This window comes from Plecotus auritus, assembly GCF_963455305.1.
Source record: "Plecotus auritus genome assembly, chromosome: 7".
Taxonomy (NCBI): domain Eukaryota; kingdom Metazoa; phylum Chordata; class Mammalia; order Chiroptera; family Vespertilionidae; genus Plecotus; species Plecotus auritus.
Window position 1 is genome coordinate 159,550,819 of NC_137774.1, and position 20,827 is coordinate 159,571,645.

Genomic DNA, 20,827 nt, shown 5'->3' on the forward strand with positions numbered 1-20,827 from the left:
AGTATAGTAAATTGCAGTACCCTGAATTTTATAGATGCTAATAAAAAAGGCTTAAAGTCAACCCGGTGAGCAATCCTAAAAGTAATTTGATCCTAATCATAAACATGTATGTCGAATGAGCACTAGATAAGATTGTATAGCCATATGGAGAGACTGTTTAGAAAACTGCACACTGATGCCCTGGTTACTTAGCCTAAGCGCCTGTTAAATATTGGAGGCTCTTTCATGTACAATTGTAAGTGTTAACCTCAACACCAGCCACATTATCGGTGTCTTTTCTAGTTTATTCTGTTGTGGAAATGCACTTGATACTTTTTTTCAGATTGAATTTTTGAAAGCCATTATATGTTAGAACTGTTTAGGTTCACATCACAGTTGAGAGGAAGGTACAGAAATTCCCCATATACTCTCTGCCTGTATGCATGCTATTGTCAGTGTGCTTATTTTGTTATATGAAATTTAACTTTCACAAATTTGTTCATATTTGCAATTTCCCTTAGCAAGCAAAGAATTTCTTATTGGCACTTTTTCTTTAGCACACAAAGAAACTGGTATTGCTTTAAGCATGATCAAAAATAATAAAGTACTTTTCTGACATATCTGTCTATACATGGATGCCTCAGTGTATTAGTTACCTATTTTCATATAACAGATTACTAGGAAATATCTAAAAATAATTCAATTTGTTCTAAGATAAAAGAAATTGATTGGCCCATGTAACAAACAACAAAGTTCACATGTGAGTTAGGATTTAGACTTACTGTACTTTGATCAGGTCTCTATTTTCATTTCTCTGTGATATTTTCTTTTATACATTTCTTTTTATATCATCTTGGCCTTAGAGTCAGTATAATATAGTAACAAGCAAAAAATGCTACATTAACTTGTATATATTAACAGGATGAATGCCACCTTAAATCAGGGTAAACTCATTCATAACCAAGGTGAGAGAAATTGTCATTTTGAATAACCATTAAAAATGTTAATCCAATTAGGTCATTTTTAAATTTTCATTCACTGTTTTTAAAAGTTGCATTGTATTCATGAAATGTGCATATAATTGGATTAAATACTATGGCAAAAGGTATGCGTTCATCACATTGGCTCAAGATAATCAAGGCCCATATTTTATCTTCACTTGTCCTCAATTATATTCAAACTTCATGGGTTCTACATGTGGAAGAAGTTTGGTGAGGCAATTGTAATACTTACTCCTTCTAGTTTTTGTTGTTATTTAGTTATTTACATAACTAGAGGCCTGATGCACGAAATTCGTGCAAGGGGCTCAGCCCTCACAGCCCAGCAGCTAGCCTCAGACCTCGTAGCCCTGGCTTCCTCTGGAAGGTGGTCGTTCTGCTGTCCGGTCTAATTAGCATATTATGCTTTTATTATTATACTAGAGCCCGCTGCACGAAATTCGTGCACGGGGGGTGGGGGCGGGGGGCGGTGTTTCTCAGCCCAGCCTGTACCCTCTCCAAACTGGGACCCCTCGAGGGATGTCTGACTGCCCGTTTAAGCCCGATCCTGTTGGGATCAGGCCTAAACAGGCAGTCGAACATCGCTCTCACAATCCAGTACTGCTGGCTCCCAACTGCTCACCTGCCTGCCTTCCTGATTGCCCCTAACTTCTTCTGCCTGCCAGCCTGATCACCCCCTAACCACTCCCCTGCCAGCCTGATTGATACCTAACTGCTCCCCTGCCAGCCTGTTTGCCCCTAACTGCCCTCCCCTGCAAGCCTGGTCACCCCTAACTGCCCTCCCCTGAAGGCCTGGTCCCCCCCCAACTGCCCTCCCTTGCAGGCCTGGTCCCTCCCAACTGCCCTCCCTTGCTGGCCATCTTGTGGTGGCCATCTTGTGTCCACATGGGGGCAGAATCTTTGACCACATGGGGGCAGCCATCTTGTGTGTTGGAGTGATGGTCAATCTGCATATTACTCTTTTATTAGATAGGATAGAGGCCTGGTGCACGGGTGGGGGCCAGCTGGTTTGCCCTAAAGGGTGTCCCGGATCAGGGTGGGGGTTCCCTTGGGGTATGGGGTGGCCTGGGCAAGGGGCCTGTGGTGGTGTGCAGGCCAGCCACACCCCCTGGCGACCCAAGCGGAGGCCCTGGTATCTGGGGTTTATTTATCTTCTACAATTAAAACTTTGTAGCCTGGAGAAGAGCCAAGCCTTCTGCTTGCTCAGTGGCGGCAGCCATTTCTGTTGGGATTTATTTATCTTCTATAATTGAAACTTCATAGCCTTAAGTGGAGGCCTGGGCCGGCCAGGGCTGCAGAAACTTGGCTTCCTCCATCGCTGTGGGCAACCCTAGCCTCCTGCTCTTTCCAGCTCTGTGGCTGCTGCCATTTCTGTTGGGCTATATTTATCTTCTATCATTGAAACTTTCTAGCCTTGAGTGGAGGCCTAGGCTGGCAAGGGCAGGCGGAAAGCTTGGCTTCCTCCATTGCCCAGGAAACCCAAGCCTCCCTCCTGCTCTCTGTGGCCATAGCCATCTTGGTTGGGTTTGTTTGCATATTCGCTCCTGATTGGCTGGTGGGTGTGGCTTTTGGGTGTAGCGGAGTGATGGTTAATTTGCATATTACTCTTTTATTAGATAGGATATATGTTGATGCATTTAAGGGCTTTCTAATTGCACTATGCCAATCTCAGTATAAAATTCTGGAAGAACTCAGCTAGTGTTGCTCAGTGGTTGAGCTTCGTCTCATAAACCAGGAGGTCAAGGTTATATTCTCGGTCAGAACCCATACCCAGGTTGTGGGCTCAATCCCTGGTTGAGTTGTGCAGGAGGCAGCCAATAGATGATTCTCTCTCATTGTTGATGTTTCTATCTCTCTCTCCCTTTCGCTTCCTCTCCCTGAAATACATAAGAACATAAACAATATTTTTTAAAATGCTGGAAGAATTAGAGCAAAAGTGTGTATTAAAGATAAAAACTTGAATGACTGAAGCAATTATGTATAGCAATGATAAATATTTATTTTATAGTTTTCCTTTATCCTTAAATTTTCAATACCTCTTTCAACACAATTTCTTCCTGATATGCAAAAGAAATAACCTTGCTTCTCTAAAGACATAAAATGAGAAAAATCAGAAAAGGGTTTCCACAGTGTTCTGCCATCGCATCTGTCAACCTACTTAACACAGTGTGCTCTCATCTGCACAGATCTGTCTTCCTTCAGGTTCCCATGAGTCAGTTCTCCACGCCATGTGTGTGACCACCTCTCTAGGCGTGCCCTGCGTCCTCACTTACTCACCCAGAGACATTGCACTGTCAGTCGTTTTCCTCTTCCCTGCACTTGCATTTCCCCTGTCTGATACACAATGCTCTGCCCTCATAAATAGGCTTTAATTCCTATCTAAAAAGACAATTAATGCTCACAAACAAAACCTGAACACCTACCTTCAGTGTTTCCCTCCTGATACAACTCCATTACTGTATTCCCTCTACCAAAAACCTCTTGGAGGAGTAACTCACTAGTATACAGTCACACACAGCTTAACGATGGGGGTAAATTCTGATACATGTGTCCTTAGGCAATTTTGTCTTTGTGTGAACATCATAGAGTGCAGGTGCATAAATCTGGATGGTATAGGCTGCTACACAACCTATGCTATATGGTATAGCCCATTGCTCTGTAGTAGAGGAAAAATATTTTTTTTCCTCTCTACACTTCTATGTTCTTGGCTTGTAAATCCTATCTAATAAAAGAGTAATATGCAAATTGACCATCACTCCAACTCACAAGATGGCTGCCCCTATGTGGTCAAAAATGGCTGCCCCCATGTGGACACAAGATGGCCACCACAAGATGGCCAGCAGGGGAGGGCAGTTGGGAGGGACCAGGCCGGCAGAAGAGGGAAGTTGGGGGTGACTGGGCCCGCAGGGAAGGGCAGCTTGGAGGGACCCAGGCCTGCAGGGGAGAGCAGTTTGGGGGGACCAGGCCTGCAGAGGAGGGCAGTTAGGGGTGACCAGGCCTGCAGGGGAGGGCAGTTATGGGCAAACAGGCTGGCAGGGAAGCAGTTAAGCATCAATCAGGCTGGCAAGGGAGTGGTTAGGGGGTGATCAGGCTGGCAGGCAGAAGCGGTTAGGGGCAATCAGGAAGGCAGGCAGGTGAGCAGTTGGGATCCAGCAGTCCTGGGTTGTGAGAGGGATCAGGCCTAAACGAGCAGTCAGACATCCCTCGAGGGGTCCCAGATTGGAGAGGGTACAGGCTGGGCTGAGGGACACAACCACCACCCCCCATGCACAAATTTCGTGCACCGGGCCTCTAGTCCCTGTAATAAAAGATTAATAGGAGAAAAACAAACAGATGTTTAATAGCACGTCTACCTCCTGTCACAAGGAAGAGAAGATACCCAGGGAAACTGAGTACCTCACAAAAATGATTGAAGCCAGGCTTCAGCTGAAGACAAAAGATGTTGGGGTTGGTAGGAGTCAGTTTGGGGAGGTTACAAGGAGAAGCTCAGTAAAGGAGGGTAAGACTGATGCAGATTTCAGAAGTTGTCTTCAGCTTCTATTAAGGGTCCCTAGAGATAAGGTCCTAATCCCCCACAGCTCCTCCTGGTATAGCAAGGGAGATACTCATGCAAATGGAGATTCCCCTTACATGTGTTAATGTCTTTTACAAAAGGTAACATCTACTTGGTTTTTAGATCTTCTCCCATGTCTGCTAGTCCTTAAAATTTACCCACCAAAATATTTTTTTATGCCAAATAAACATACTTTCAGTGAAAAATTTTGTTGCCCTACAGCCCCTGGACTACAAATCTGTACATTTTAGTGTACTGAATACTGTAGAGAGATTTTTTAAAATGAATATAGACTGTTCTGGCTTTTGTATTTTTTTCATTATATATACTTCTCCAGTTTTACTTCTATGTTCATAAAGGCTGTTGATTTATAGCTCATTAATAATTCTTGTATTATCATTACCATCTTTCATTATTTTATTATACAGTGATGCATAATATTCAAGGACACTATATCTGAAGTAAGACTGTCTCTATTTAAATTCTGTTTCTCTTTATAACAAGCAGTTGGAACTTGGGCAAGTTACTTAACATACAGGGTGTCCCAAAAATGTATACACATTTCAATAATTAGTAATTTCAATGGGTTAAATCTGAAAAGAAAGAAACATCAATTGAACTATCAGAAAAAATTGTGTGTACACTTTAAGGGGGGAACACGCTGTATTAACTTATTTTTAACAAAGGATTTCAATGAGGGTTACTTTAATTTATAAGCATTCCCATTGGTTTATATCCAGTTCAGCATTTGGAGAAATATTGTCAAACTTCTTAATATTATATCAGTCTGGTTGGTGTTAAATGGTAACTTATTTTAATTAACTTTCTTTAATGTTGGAAGTACTTTATATGTTTATTTGGCACTTACATTACCTATTCTGTTAAATTTTTGTCATTAATTTTACCAATTTTTGTATTGTGCTGGCTCTTTTGAAGAACTATAAAAAGTCACATTTGAATGTAATCAGTTTTATCAGAGCTTTCTTTGTGATTGGGGCACTTTGTGCTTTGAAAGCTTTTATTTACTTAACTAGTAACCCATCGCGCAAGATTGCGTGCAGTAGGCTGCCTGCTGCTTCCGCGGGAGCCGGCGGGAACCGCAGCGCGCCGCCAGGAGCCATGCTGCTTCTGTGCGGCTTCTGCGGGAGGAGGAAGCAAGCTGCCGGCGTCCATGGGAGCAGGGAGGGAACCGCGCCGATTCTGCAGGAGGTGAGAGGGAGCCACACTGCTTCCGGAGCCGCACTGCTTCCGCCATCTCTTCTCCAGGCCTGCGCTTGGCCGCAGAGGCTGCGGGCTGGCTCCCCTGTCCCCCAGAGGCCCTCTGCTGCCGGGGCAGGATGCTTGCCTTGTAATGAAGCAAGCATTCTTCCAGGCCTCTCACGCTGCCTGCTCTCAGCGGCCGCTCCCCCAGGACTGGGGGACTCCAGCAGGGCTCAGGGGACTGGGTGCTGCTATCTTGTGGCTATGGCCACTGCCATCTTTGTGATGGAGTGACAGTTAATTTGCATATTACCCTTTTATTATATAGGATATATTACATACTGATATTTTTTCAAATTAGATATAGTTTTGTTTTACCCATTTAAGTCCTTAATTATTTAAAATATATTTTTGTGTATAGTGTAATTGTGGCCCTTTTTATAATGATAATGATATAGATAACAATTTTACTGAAACCATTTCTTTTTAAAAAAATATTTTTATTGATTCAGAGAGGAAGGGAGAGGATAGAGATAGAAATATCAATGTTGAGAATCATTGATCGCCTGGCTCATGCATGCCCCCTACTGGGGATCCAGCCTGTAACCCTGGCATGTGTCCTGACTGGGAATTGAACCATCACCTCCAGGTTCATAGGTTGACACTCAACCACTGAGCCACACCAGCCAAGCTGCAACCATTTCTTGATTAATACTACTTTACCCACCGATCTGCAATAGCATCCTTACCATATATTAAATGTCCAATATAATAGATCTGTGGTTGATTCTTTTCTGTTTCTGTTTGTCTATACTTTTGACAGTATTACATTGTCTTGAGTTCTAACTCCGAGTAATGAGGCTTGATAAATGGTAAAGCAAGTATCTTTTTTTATGCTTCTTCCTGCATGTCTGGATAATCTTTGTATTAACTATAATATTTTGTTATCTACCAGAGTTCTATGAGAATTCTTGCTAATTCTATTTAAACTTCTCTTTATTTTCTCCAAGTGAAACTTGACATTACACACTGCATATATTCTCCCATAAGAATGGAATGATTCTTTGTGTAAAGAACTTTACTTTCTATTTTCTCCAAGTTTATTTAGATTTGAAACCTTGAACTTTTTAAAGATCGTGTGACTTTTTTTTTTTTTTTACCAACTGCTGTGCTTTTCTTAGTTTAATGATGAAACTGATTGTTCATCCCTTAGACTCTGACAGCATACAATGAATTCTGACAACTTTCTCCTACTCCAGTTCTGAATAACATGTAATTTCCTTGATATGACAAAAATACCATTTTAGCATTCATGGCATGCCTTGGTGTTCATTTTTCATTTTCCTGTAAGTTAATGAGTTTAGCAAGGAGTGCCATCATAAAGTTGTCTTTTGCCAAGAGTCCTGCTGTAGCATATGGAGCTAGTGACAAGCTACACTATTAAGGAGATTTGTTTAAAACCAAACCTCTAAAGTGTGCATGGAAATACTAAATACATCCCTGTGTGTTTTGCAGGCAATCCTGGTTTGCTGAGCCATGTCACAGTGGGTATTAGAGTTCTGGATGTCAATGACAATCCACCTGAACTTGCCAGGGACTATGATATTGTTGTCTGTGAAAATTCTAAGCCTGGCCAGGTAAGTTAATTGTTCTCTTCCTGTCATTTGAATGGAAAAAAAAAAAAAGAAAAAGCAGCTCTATTTCTATTATTCTTTTTTTTTCATTTTATTGAATCTGTTCATTAATAAAAGGATATAGGTTTCAGGTGTAAAATTCTATAATACAGCATGTGTATATTGTATTGTGTGTTCACCACCCCAAGTCTTAAAATGCTATTTTTGTGCCCAGTGAAAATAATTTTACAAAGCTTTATTTTAAGTACCAGATAGATTTTTTTTAGAATCATAGGAAATAAATTTCTCCAAATCCCAACTGTAATTCAAAATCTAACTCATCCGTGCATGCACTCATTATGCCAATAAAATTACATTGAATGCTTTGTGTGTAGCCCCATAGCAAATGAGAAGGAGACCGTGAACTTTTCTGTGCTAATGAAGCTTTGAGACTAGATTGGGGGAATGGACTGGTTTTTCCATTTTGGAGGGCCCAAGGGAGTGGCATGAGTAACCATTGTGTGATACTGGTACAAAGAAATGATGAGGTTTTAACAATGTGAAGAGCGTGTATTTATTAAGGAGGTGGAAGAGCAAAGGAAGGATAGAAGAGCTGGAAAACGGGAAGTGAGTCTGCGTGTATTGTGGCACCTCGTTAAAGAGTATGGCAAGTCTGAAGGAAGGCCAGGGTGGCTGAAGCACATAAAACAAGTGGGGGACTTTGAAGGGGAAGTGCATTTATTTCTCTTCTCTTATTGAGCATCTCATAGTTTCCAGAAGTCAGACATGTGCTCATAGCTTCGCTGGGTCTTTGCAGACCCACAACCGTAATCAAGGTATCAGTCAGGGCTGTGCTTTTACCTGGGGCTTGGAGACCTCTTTCAAGCTTACAAGGTTGCGAGTTACATTTAGTCCTTTCCAGCTGTAAACCCAAGAACTTCAGGATTTTCCCAGGAAGGACACTTACTTCACCACACAAGTAAGGAATGTATTTCTGGTGAGACACTGCTCGCAAACAGCTTTATATAATGTAATGTAAACAGATGAATGCTGTATCAACATTTTTACCATATTCTATTGGTCAGCAATAAGACCCATTTACACCCACACTTAAGAGGAAGAGATTACATCATAAGAATCACCTTAAAGTCTGTCTGTCATAGATGAATCTAGAGATTTAAAAATGATATAGGTCCATTGGTAAACCAGAATGAAGATATCATCCAAAATAACTTCAAATTATTTAGAAGCTTCTGATGAAAATTATAATATTTTAAAGCACAAGTTATATGTTTTAGTCTCTTATTAATAAACTAGAGGCCCGATGCATGAAATTCGTGCAAGTGGCTCGGCCCTCGCAGTGGCAGGGCTTGCCTCAGCCCTCGCAGCCCGGCTTCATCCAGAAAGTCGTCCGGAAGGATGTCCAGTCTAATTAGCATATTATGCTTTTATTATTATAGACTAGTAGTCTGGTGCACGAAATTCATGCATGGGGCAGGGGGCGGGGGGCATGTTCCTCAGCCCAGCCTGCACCCTCTCCAATCTGGGACCCCTTGAAGGATGTTCTACTGCCGGTTTACAGGGATCGGGCCTAAACCGGCAGTCGGACATCCCTCTCACAATCCGGGACTGCTGGCTTCAGCCGCTCACCTGCCTGCCTGCCTGCCTGATTGCCCCTAACCACTCTGCCTGCAGGCCTGCTTGCCCCCAACTGCCCCTGCCACCAGCCTGCTTGTTCCCAAATGCCCCCCTGCCAGCCTGATCACCCCCAACTGCCCCCCATGCCAGCCTGCTTACCCCCAACTGCCCCCACTGCTGACCTGCTCGCCCCCAGCTTCCCTCTCCACTGGCCTGCTCACCCCCAAATGCCCCCCTGCTGGCTTTCTCACTCCAAACTGCCCCCCCACTGTCCTGCTCACCCCCAACTGGCCCCTCTGCTGGTCTGCTTACCCCCAATAGCCCCACCCCCCACCAGCCTGATCACCCACAACTGTTGTCCCATTCTGGCCTGATCACCCCCTGGCGACCCAAGATCCCAGCCCCTCCTTTTTTTCTTTTCTTTTTTTTTTTTTCAGCGCCTCCTTGAGTGGAGGCCAGAGTCGGCTGGAAACAAGTATCTAGGATTTATTTATCTTCTCTAATTGAAGCTTTGTAGCCTTGAGCGGAGGCCAGAACCGGCCAGGGTGGGTGGGAAGCTTGGCTTCCTCCATCACTGGGGGCAACCCAAGCCTTCTGCTCACTCCAGCTCTGTGGCTGCTGCCATTTTTGTTGGGATTTATTTATCTTCTATAACTGAAACTTTGTAGCCTTAAGCGGAGGCCAGGGCTGGCTGGTAGCCTGGGTTGCCCCCGGCAACCCATGCTACTAGCCCCTCCTTGAGCGGAGGCCAGGGCCAGCTGGAAGCAGGTATCTGGGATTTATTTATCTTCTATAATTGAAACTTTGTAGCCTTGAGTGGAGGACAGGGCCGGCCAGAGCTGGCAGGAAGCTTGGCTTCCTCCATCGTCGGGGCAACCCAAGCCTCCTGCTCACTCTAGCTCCATGGCCACCACCATCTTGGTTGGGTTAATTTGTATACTTACTCCTGATTGGCTGGTAGGTGTGCCTTGTGGGCGTTATAGAGGTACGGTTGATTTGCATGTTTCTTTTTTATTAGTGTAGATTAAGTTTATCACCTCTGGTACTTAAAAATTTTCCTATATCACCATTTTAAAAGCAGTAAATAATTTTATGATACAGATATATAATGATTTACTTATCAAATCCCATTTTTAATGTGCCAGAAATGTATGCATATATCCTAAATATTATTTTCCTAACATACATTATAAAGGTACAATTGTTGAGAAAAAATCTTTAAAATTAAAATATAAATACAGATTTAAAATATACAGTAACTGAATATGGAATTTTAGTTCTTGATAGTAAGAGTAGATTAGACATAGCTGGAGAGAAAATAAGTGAATTGAAAAATAAATGAGAATAAAATGTCAAAAAGATGAAAAGAAAATATCAATACAAATATGAAAAACATGCTACTTGCAGGTCTACCATATAATTTTTTCAATTATCAGCAGCAATTGAGCATTTACTAGTGTATAATATTGTTCTTTTATTCACATAGCTGTTACTGTTTTCAGAAACTAATTACTAGACTTAGTAGCCCTGAATTCTAATGAAATTTGATTAAGTTATGTGATTATTTCTTTTTACCCTTTAAAAACTGTATTTATATTTAGCATCATTGCTGTCTTTTAATGTTGTATGACTTTAGCTTTCACAATAAGATAATTGGGTTCTTTATGTTGCTCAACATTTGTTTCCAACTCTTTCACCAAAATGAATTTAGATTTGTCATTGAGGGGATAAAAACATTTTTAAAGTATTGCTTATTGCACTTGTATTTAAGCTATTTATTGCCAATCTGTGTCATCAATTGTAAAATTAACCCTGCTTACATGGAAAATGGTTGGTTATGTAATTTTGCAGTCCTGGATTTATTAAACCTTATGTTTGTAGCATTCCTGAAGAAAGTTTGTGTAATTTGATGAAGGTTTGGAATGGATAACTCTATTTAAATGATTTGTGAAATAGGTTTTCTGAAGCATATTTGCGTTGTTCAGCTCTATGACACTTAATTTTAAAATTAAGGACATTTCTAATATAGATGATGTGCGTCTAAATATAATAGCATGTGACTGTGGCAAAGAGACTGGTCTTTTATGAAAGCAGAGGTTTAAACCACATAACAGTAGAGATCAGGGTGATTCAGGTATTAATATAAACTGCAACAATATATTTCCCTGAGTTAATATATTTTCCTGTTCTTTAACTACCTAGCATGGGGAGGCAGGGAGGGTGGGTAGGTGGGAGGTAATCAGCCAAGAACCTTGTATGCATATATGCATGACCCATGGACACAGACAAAGAGGCAGTGAGGTCCTGGGGCTGGGGGACAGGGGGATGGGGGCAACCTGGAGGGGGCCAATGGGGGGAAAAGGAGACATATGTAATACTTTCAACAATAAAGAATTATAAAGAAAATAAATAAATTTTTAAAAAGAAAATCATGCATGCATGAAATTTGAAATCAGTTCCCAAAATAGAGTAAATAAAAAATTTGAAAATAAATAAAGGTTGGGGGGAGGTTAATATGAGGAAGGAAAGGGACATATGTAACACTTTCAACAATAAAGACTTAATTTAAAGAAAATAAATGAAGGAGTGCTTTTAATCTTATCTCTCTCTTTCTCTCTCTCTCGTGTGTGTGTGTGTGTGTGTGTGTGTGTGTGTGTGTGTGTTTTCCATTGTAATTAAACTTAGGAAATAAACTATCCTATATAATAAAGAGGTAATATGCAAATTAACCCTTACACCCTCACAAGATGGCTGCCTATGACCAGGCCGGCAGGGGAGTTAGTGAGGGATGACCAAATGACTGAACAAACAGGCTGCGTGGGGCAACCAGGCTGGCAGCGGGGGCAGGGCGGGGGAGGCAGTGAGGGGCAACTAGGCTGTCAGAGGGGCAGTTGGGGATGACCAGGCTGGCCGGGAGGGGGGGGGCAGTTAGGAGCAACCAGGCTAGCAGGGAGGGGGCAGTTGGGGACAACTTGGCCGGCAGTGGGAGGGCAGTTAGGGGCAACTAGGCAGGCAGGCAGGTGAGTGATTCGGAGCCAGCGGTCCAGGATTGTGAGAGGGATCCCAGGATCGGGCCTAAACTGGCAGTCGGACATCCCCCGAGGGTCCCAGATTGGAGAGGGTGCAGGCTGGGGACCCTCCCCCACTGCCCCGTGCATGAATTTCATGCACCGGGCCTCTAGTATAAAATAAAATATTTTATTACTGAACAAAAGTCTCTGCCTCATTGCATCCAATTAACAATACAACTTTGCATGAAAAAAAGTGAAGTTAGATCAGTGGAGATTTTACACTGTGTCAAGGATCAAGCTCATTTAACTAACAAAAGTCATTATAATTATATTATCAAATATATTCATAATCCCACAGACACCAGGGGGGTGAGGGCATGAGTGGGGTGCGGGGGGGGGGGGGGCGATGGGAGGGGATAAGGACACATACGTAATACCTTAATCAATAAAGAAAAAAAATAAAGCAAACTTGTTGATTAACTTAAAGAATATGCAATGTTTTCCATAGAATGCTCTATTTAAAAAATATATATATATATATATATTGACTTTATAGAGAGAGGGAGAAACATCAATGAGAGAGAAACAGTAATTGGCTGTCTCCTGCATGCCCCCTACTGGGGATTGAGCCCAAAACCCAGGCTTGGGCTCTGACCTGGTATCCAACCAGAGACCTTTTGGTGCATGGGACAATGTTCAACCACTGAGCCACAACTATCAGGCATAAAGTGCTCTTTTAAACGTAAATGTTTAGTTAGGGCCAAATCACTTGCCTAATAGAAAATTGTTATTTTTATAAATTTTTGACACTATATTTTTTTTTCCTAAATGTTCTCCAGAAATAATACTTTGGAAAACACATTTAAACAAGAGGATATATTTATTTGATAAAAGAAATCAAAAATTGTTCTAATTAGTTTTTGTCAAAAGTAAATATTTACTCATGGGCTTTATAAAGAATTATTCTAGTAATTACTTATAAATTCCAGCTCTATTTTTTATTTGTTTCTCCTTTGGTTGATTAAATCTGTGACTGTGTTTCTATAAGTCAGTGTAGATAAATCATAACTCTGGTAGTGTAGAAAATACTGATGACAGAGACATGTCAATTATAGGTCTATCTACCAGAAGCTTAAATCTTCTGGAAATTATAAACATTAATTTCTTAAGTATTTCTTCTATTAAAAGTCTGAGGACACAATACATGGGAATCCTATTTGCTAATGAAAGAGAAAAGGTGATTAGTAAAACAAAAATTGAAATATTCCATCTCATATCCAAAAAATATCTGACTTCTGGATAAAAATGGAACAACATTCTAGGTTTTTGGAAGCATTTCTCAGAAATGTTATGGAAAAAATTAAATATAGATGCATGACTCACAATTCTACAACAGTTCAAGATGAATGGTTCACTCTGAAATAAAAGTTGTGATAATCACCTCATCATTTTCTATGTAGATGGGACCAAAAACTCACCAAGACGTATTTGCCAAATGAATTCAGATTTGAAATTACCTTTATAAACATGGAAATATATTTTATTAAAGGTAACAGGAAACCAGGAAATACAACATAATATGAATTATATCAGAGTTTTACAAAAAGAATAAGCTGTTTGTAAAAATATTAAGAAAATTTAAAATAACATATAAACTAATTTTGAAATGAAAAGAATATAATTGCCCCAAAGAAGTAATAACAAGAAACAAAATAGTCTTTGATTTAAATTACTTGTTCTCCACCAATCCCCTCCAAAATTACTTTCTAGGATAAAAAGTGAACTTTTAAATGTGGCAGTATGTTATAAGGCCGTGGTCGGCAAACTGCGGCTCGCGAGCCACATGTGGCTTTTTGGCCCCTTGAATGTGGCTCTTCCACAAAATACCACCACCTGGGTGAGTCTATTTTGAAGAAGTGGCATTAGAAGAAGTTTAAGTTTAAAAAATTTGGCTCTCAAAAGAAATTTCAATCGTTGAACTGTTGATATTTGGCTCTGTTGACTAATGAGTTTGCCGACCACTGTTATAAGGGATCATTACCAAAATAAAATTGCAAATTGGAGAATCACAATGAATGAAGACTAGGGGTAAGAGGACATTTATTTTCCAAAAGAAAAGCATATTTGTTTTATTTAACCCTGAACACAACCTTGAAATTTGTCTTTTTTATTTGTTTTTTAGTAAGTAGCTGACATGTAGAAAATGTAGGTATGTTTGTCATATGCACACTCTGTACTCTCCATAGAGAGTACATATACTTGAGAAAATATTTTTAGATTCTGATTATTCATCATTAGTCTATAATCATAGCCAAGAGACAATAACAAGGAGGAAAACTACCTAAACAGAGACTAGCTTTCTATATATATATAAAAGGCTAAGTGACCAGCTGACTGTCCAACCAGTAGCTACCACATGCAATGACCACCAGTGGGCAGACGCTCAATGCAGGAGCTACCGAGCTGCAGTGATGGCAGTGGCAGTTCTCAGGTGAAGCACCCCAGAACCAGAGAGGAGTGAGCCCCATTCTGGGGTGCGTCACCCAAGAACCACCTTCTTGCAACCTGGGACCTCTCGGGGAATGTCAGAGAGCTGGTTTCGGCCTGATCCCCACAGGCCAGGCTGAGGGACCCCACCTGCCGGAGGGACCCTGCTCACTCTACAGATGCCCTTCGAGCCCCGGCACTGCCCCAGGTGTGGCTGGCCAGGGAGGGACCACGGGAGGTTGGCTCCGGGGCATGCCTGGCTTGTCTTGCCCAGTCCCACCCCACTGGCCACCTTCTAATTAATTTCCTTTCAATGTGCACGAATCTGTGCACTGGGGCACCAGTGCTGTAAATAAAAAGGAAACCAAAAATGAACAAATATGTGAAAGCAGGATGAAGACTTCTTGGAGGAATAGGGGGAAGGGCTTTCACCTAGATCTCTTGCTAAAACAGTACTTTGTAGTAATGATAGAACATAAAGGAGTGGGCCATGTGAATATATGGAGGAAAGGGATCACTCTAAATCCTGAAACACTTTCTTCACTTTCACTTCATGAAAACACATGCTTGTCTTGTCCAGCTCTCACTGACCACACCTTCTCAGTGCTTTTATCTTCCTCATCACCCTGACATCATCATGGGCTTAGTACATGGAGAGGAATTTCAGTTTTAACTGTGGTACATTTTGGTGATTATTTCACTTGGGTAGTATTGAGTAAAATATTCTTCGAAATCTCAATTTTTGTAATGGATGTACAATATTTCACATGCAGGAAATGATATTTTATGGCTCTTTTTGCTCTCTCTCTCTCTCTCTCTCTCTCTCTCTCTCTCTCTCTTTGTTTTTATTTTTCCTGCATGTGAAAAAATAGGAAAGGCTCTAAAAAGGATACCTAAGCATTAGGTAAATAGCTTGTATTTAAAATTGAGGCATGTACAAATAATGTTCATTGTATTTATTTAGAAGCATCCCTTTAATTTTTAAAAGAGGAAAATATTATCTTGCTAATTTGTTTGGATATTTATTTTTTAAGAGTATACTAATAATGGTTATAGCTACTGAAATTTATATTCAGTTTTTAGGCCATCTGGAATAAGTTATTTACATATGCCAATATTCTCTGCTTCTTAATGTTCAAGGAATCCAAACTTTGGAATTGTTTTCTCTCACTAGAGATGAAAACTGTCCCATGAAGCTCTGAGTGATGTGGTTTTGCCTGTGCCATTATTTTACTATTCAGATTTCAGGCACATCACACTCCTTAGGGGACTCAGGTACCTCATCCCTAAAATACAGGAGCTGCACCATGATCAAAAAGGTTTCCTGAAACATTAAAAAAATAATAAAAATAAAAATAAAACTTCCCTGCTTTTGCATTTACTGGTTGAGACTAACATATACTCTAAGACCATTCTATATCAACACTGGGATATTTATATTTCTACAAACAATACCTCATGTCTCCCCAAACAGATGTTCAAACAAAATCTTAAAATTAATTTGCCCCAAGTTACTGTGGGTGATAAAGAAAAAAACAACAAAAACTAATGTTTGTGCCATGCTAGAAAATAAAATGTGAATACTTATAAATTGTACCATAATATGTTTCCCGAAATCAGTGCAAATAAGAGCAAGTTAATTGGTACTTTGCACTCAAGATGGTACAAGAGGCCTTTTAAAACTCCTTTTGTGTTAACAGCTGAAAATGTTGTAATATCATTAAAATCAAGGGAATAAGCCAAGTTAAATTTACTATTTGGTGTTTGTTTTTCTTTTTAGGTTATTCATACCATCAGTGCCACTGATAAAGATGATTTTGCCAATGGACCAAGGTTTAACTTCTTTCTTGATGAACACCTGTCTATAAATCCAAACTTCACCCTGAAGGACAATGAAGGTGAACATAAGTACATATATATTTTTTTTATCAGTTTTGACTTGATATGGAATTGGCCTGAACAGTTTTGCTATATTCTTTCATATCCATGGACAGCTTGCAAATCAGCTTTTAAAGTCAGTTTGATGTTAATATGTTATGATCTGTGAATAGCTTGTATTTAAAATTGAGACATATGTACAAATAACTTTCATTGAATTTATTCAGAAGCATCCCTTTAAACAAGAAATGTACATGTAATGTGCTCTTGGGAAATTTTTAAGAGAAATCTTAGCTGACAAACGTTTAAGAGAGCTGCTGGAACTGCTAGAGGTGGAAAAATTTTAAATTAGGAAAAATGAAAAATGAGTCCTAGGAACAGTTAAGAAAAGAAATGCAATGTTTGAATCACCTTGCATTAGTAAGATTGCCAAGATGTGCTGTACAAATTATATTTCCTCTTGTTGTTATGAATATTTTTCAAAACATGGGTAAATATGCATAACTACAGAGTACTGTGGAAATTTTTGAACTACTTTTGTCTAACCTTCTGTATTGTGGTGGGGGGGGGAGGGCAGGGGGGAACACCATAATTTAATCAGAGAAGATTTATCATGGTTTAGATCCCTATTTGGTAGATTCCTCCAGGTTGTGTAAAAGTCATTCTTTCATACATAAGAAAAACATTAAGTCATTCAATATGTACAATTTCTGATTAGCATCAAGTTTCTTGTCCCCCAGATTATCTTTCATCACATTTATCTGAATATGCTGTTATTTGGGATTTAACACTTGCCTCTGAATAACAAAAAAGAAATAATGGCATATGTGTATGACAAATTGTATTTAATTGACTATTGTACCGTATTTGCACTTGAAATCCCATTCTATAATTCCAAATATACTTAGTGGAATTAACCATACTAAATATGTAAAAAATCAATTAGTATTTCCCCATATTGTAAATAATTGCATGATTTGGGTAGCATTCAACTTTCTGTCCTAGGAGATTGAAATTATGTCTAGATACCTATATTTATATTTCAGTGGGAACTAATTTGTGAAGTTCATCCTACTAGATTAGAATATCTGGAATTTGTGAATTTAATGAATATATTCAAAAAGTCTTGCTACAGTGACTTGACCACATTTTCAATGCTAGAAACTCATATGTAAACATTTTAAAATGTATTTATAATATTGATGTAAATCTTTTAACATTTATTTTAATCATACATATAAATGCTTGAATCAGCTGCACAATTTCAAGCATGAGAGAACTATGGATAGTTGTGTAGGGGTAAATATGTTTGAATTTGCCCTGCTGGTGTGGCTCAGAGGTTGAGCATTGACCTATGAACCAGGAGATCATGGTTTGATTCCCAGTCAAATCACATGACCAACTTGTGGGCTCAATCCCCAGTGTGGGGTGTGCAAGAGGCAGTGTGGATCAATGATTCTCTCTCAATATTGATGTTTATATCTCTCTCTCCCTCTCCCTTCCTCTGTGAAATCAATAAAAATATATTTTTAAAAAGATTTTTGAATTTTTGTAAGACTATTTAAATTTTGAAAATATATGATATTATAAATAACAGAAATAATATATTTGAGATAAAAAAATAACCTATTTTAAAACTATCAGGGATTACACTATGTAAATCTTTATGACATCTTGATACCTATTAAGATATGGCTCTTTTTTTCTCTTTCCTCTTATTATACCTCCTTGATCTTTTTTTCAACACATTCTCAATTTTCTTAACCCTTTACAATTATCATTTTATTGGCAGATTATTAAATTCAGTTTATGATTAACATAATATTAGGGTTCTAGACTAAGATAAAGATTTCAGAGTTCTTATTCAATCATTTGGTAAGACAGTATATTTAAAATTATAATGACATATCTTTAAGCATGATATTTCATCTGATTGAATCTATAGCATATTTGAACCTCTATCAGTGAATATATTCTCCCACTCAGTGGGTTGTCTTATCATTTTTTTGATAGTTTCTTTTGCTGTGCAAAAACATTTTAATTTGATGTAGTCCCATTTGTTTATTTTTTCTTTTGTTTCCCTTGCTGGAGGAGATATATTAGAAAAAGTATTGCTATAAGAAATGTCCAAGATTTTACTGCCTATGTTTTCTTCAAGAATTTTTATGGTTTATCTAGACTACCAGTTAAGTGTTTACTCTATTTTGACTTTCTTCTTGTGTATGGTGTAAGAAGGTGGTCTAGTTTTATTTTTTACACATATTGGTCCAATTTTGCCAATGCCATTTATTGAATAGACTATCTTTTCCCCATTGTATGTTCTTGTCTCCTTTGTCAAATATTAATTGACCACAAGGTGTCAGTTTATTTCTGGGTTCTCTATTCTGTTCCATTAATGTATATGTTTGTTTTTATGCCAATACCATGCTGTTTTGATTACTATGGCCTTATAGCATAGTTTAATATCAGGTAGTGTGGTTCCTCCAACTTTGTTGTTCTTTCTCAAAATTGCTGTAGCTATTCGGGCTCTTATGTAGTTCCATATAAATTTTTAGAATATTTGTTTTAGCTCTGTGAAACATCTCATTGGTATCTTGATAGGAATTGTGTTGAATCTATGGATTGCTTTGGGTAATATGGTGTTAATTCTTCCTATCCATGAACATGGTATATACTTCCATTTATTTGTAGCTTCTTCTATTTCTTTCTTCAGTGTCTTATAATTTTTTGAGTATAGGTCTTTTACATCCTCAGTTAATTTATTCCTAGGTATTTTATTCTTTTTAAAGCAATTGTGAATGAGATTGTTTTCATAGTTTCCCTTTCTGATAGTTCATTATTGGTGTATGAAATGCAAATAGTTTCTGGATATTAATTTTGTATACTGCTACTTTACTGAATTCATTAGTCAGTTCTAGTCATTTTTGGTGGACTACTTAGCATTTGCTATATACAGTATTGTGTCATCTGCAAATAATGACAGTTTTACTTCTTTCTTTCCAATTTGAATGACTTTTATTTATTTTTCTTGTCTGATTGCTGTTGCTAGGACTTGAAATACTGTGTTGAATAAGTGTGGTAAAAGTGGACATCCCTGTCTTGTTCTGATCTTAAGGGAAACCCTTTTAGTTTTTGCCCATTAAGTATGATGTGGGCTGTAGGTTTGTCATATGTAGCCTTTATTGCATTGAGGTATGTTCTCTTTATCCCCACTTTGTTGAGAGTGTTTATCATAAATGGATACCAGATTTTATAAAATGCTTTTTCTGCATTGATTGATATAATCACGTGTTTTTTATCCTTTTTTAAAAAAATGTTATGTATCATATTTAGTAATTTGTAGGTGTTGTACATTTTGTATTCCAGGAATAAATCCCTTAATTATGGTGTATGATCTTTTTAATGTATTGCTGCATCTGGTTTGCTAATATTTTGTTTTCTTTTGTAATACATGTGTCTGACTTAATCTTTATTTGTTGAGGCATCCACCTCAAAGATAGTTATCTGTAATCAACCATTACCAGCCACAGGCTGCATTCCCTACACCCCATCCCCTTTGTTTTAGAGGTCTTGGTTAATTTCAATAACTGATCATATGGGCTGCTTTTTTTCTTCTTCTCTGCCCACACTTTAAATTCCCACTTTTATGTTATACATTCATATAAAGCCCACAAAACTTTAGGTTCCTACCCTCAACCGCACTAAAAGCAGAACCCCAAGATACATATGCACACAACCATTCTCAACCTGCAACCTCTTTGGCCCCAGGTGTGCCATGTAGTTTCCCAGACATGTAAGCAACAAACCTCTCCCCAAAGTTTCCTGGTGGTTATTGCTGAGGCTGTCTTTCAATCATAATAATGACCACAAGGACTGGTTCAGCCACAACATAGGTTATTCATAGTGTGAGATGAGCACACGACAAGGTGCTCCCTAAATATGGTACTACTACAGGCATAGATAGGTAAATGAGAGCAAATTCAGAGGGCTAAAATAAATAATTGGATATCTAAATCTATGTATAAATATATAAACCCGACAGAAGGCCAAGGTAGTATTTTTAACCATTGTGGGAAGGATAATTCAAAAAGTACATTGAAAGGGACCAGCCCTAACCGGTTTGGCTCAGTGGATAGAGCATCGGCCTGCAGACTGAGAGGTCCCAGGTTCGATTCCGGTCAAGGGCATGTACCTTGGTTGTGGCACATACCCAGTAGGGAGTGTGCAGGAGGCAGCTAATCGATGTTTCTCTCTCATCAATGTTTCTAACTCTCTATCCCTCTCCCTTCCTCTCTGTAAAAAATCAATAAAATATATTTTTTTAAAAAAAAGAAAGGGACCAACTGACTATATATCTAGAGAAACTAAAATTAGAATTCCTTGTGCATATATACACAAATAAATTACACATAGATTAAATAATTATTTATACAATAAAAAATTTAAGAGCTTTAGAGGAAACTGATGTGG

The 20,827-nt window shown here is 39.0% G+C and overlaps 1 protein-coding gene across 13 annotated transcripts in view; it reads left to right on the forward strand.

Moving 5' to 3' along the window:
- The window catches only part of CDH18 (cadherin 18), a 727,687-nt gene that overhangs the window by 688,523 nt on the left and 18,337 nt on the right, over positions 1–20,827 (forward strand). For all 13 annotated transcript variants that reach the window (XM_080682139.1, XM_080682135.1, XM_080682142.1 and 10 more), the window contains 2 exons: positions 7,246–7,367; positions 16,260–16,377. In XM_080682139.1, coding sequence (XP_080538265.1) covers positions 7,246–7,367; positions 16,260–16,377 — 240 coding nt within the window. The remainder of the gene's footprint in view (positions 1–7,245; positions 7,368–16,259; positions 16,378–20,827) is intronic.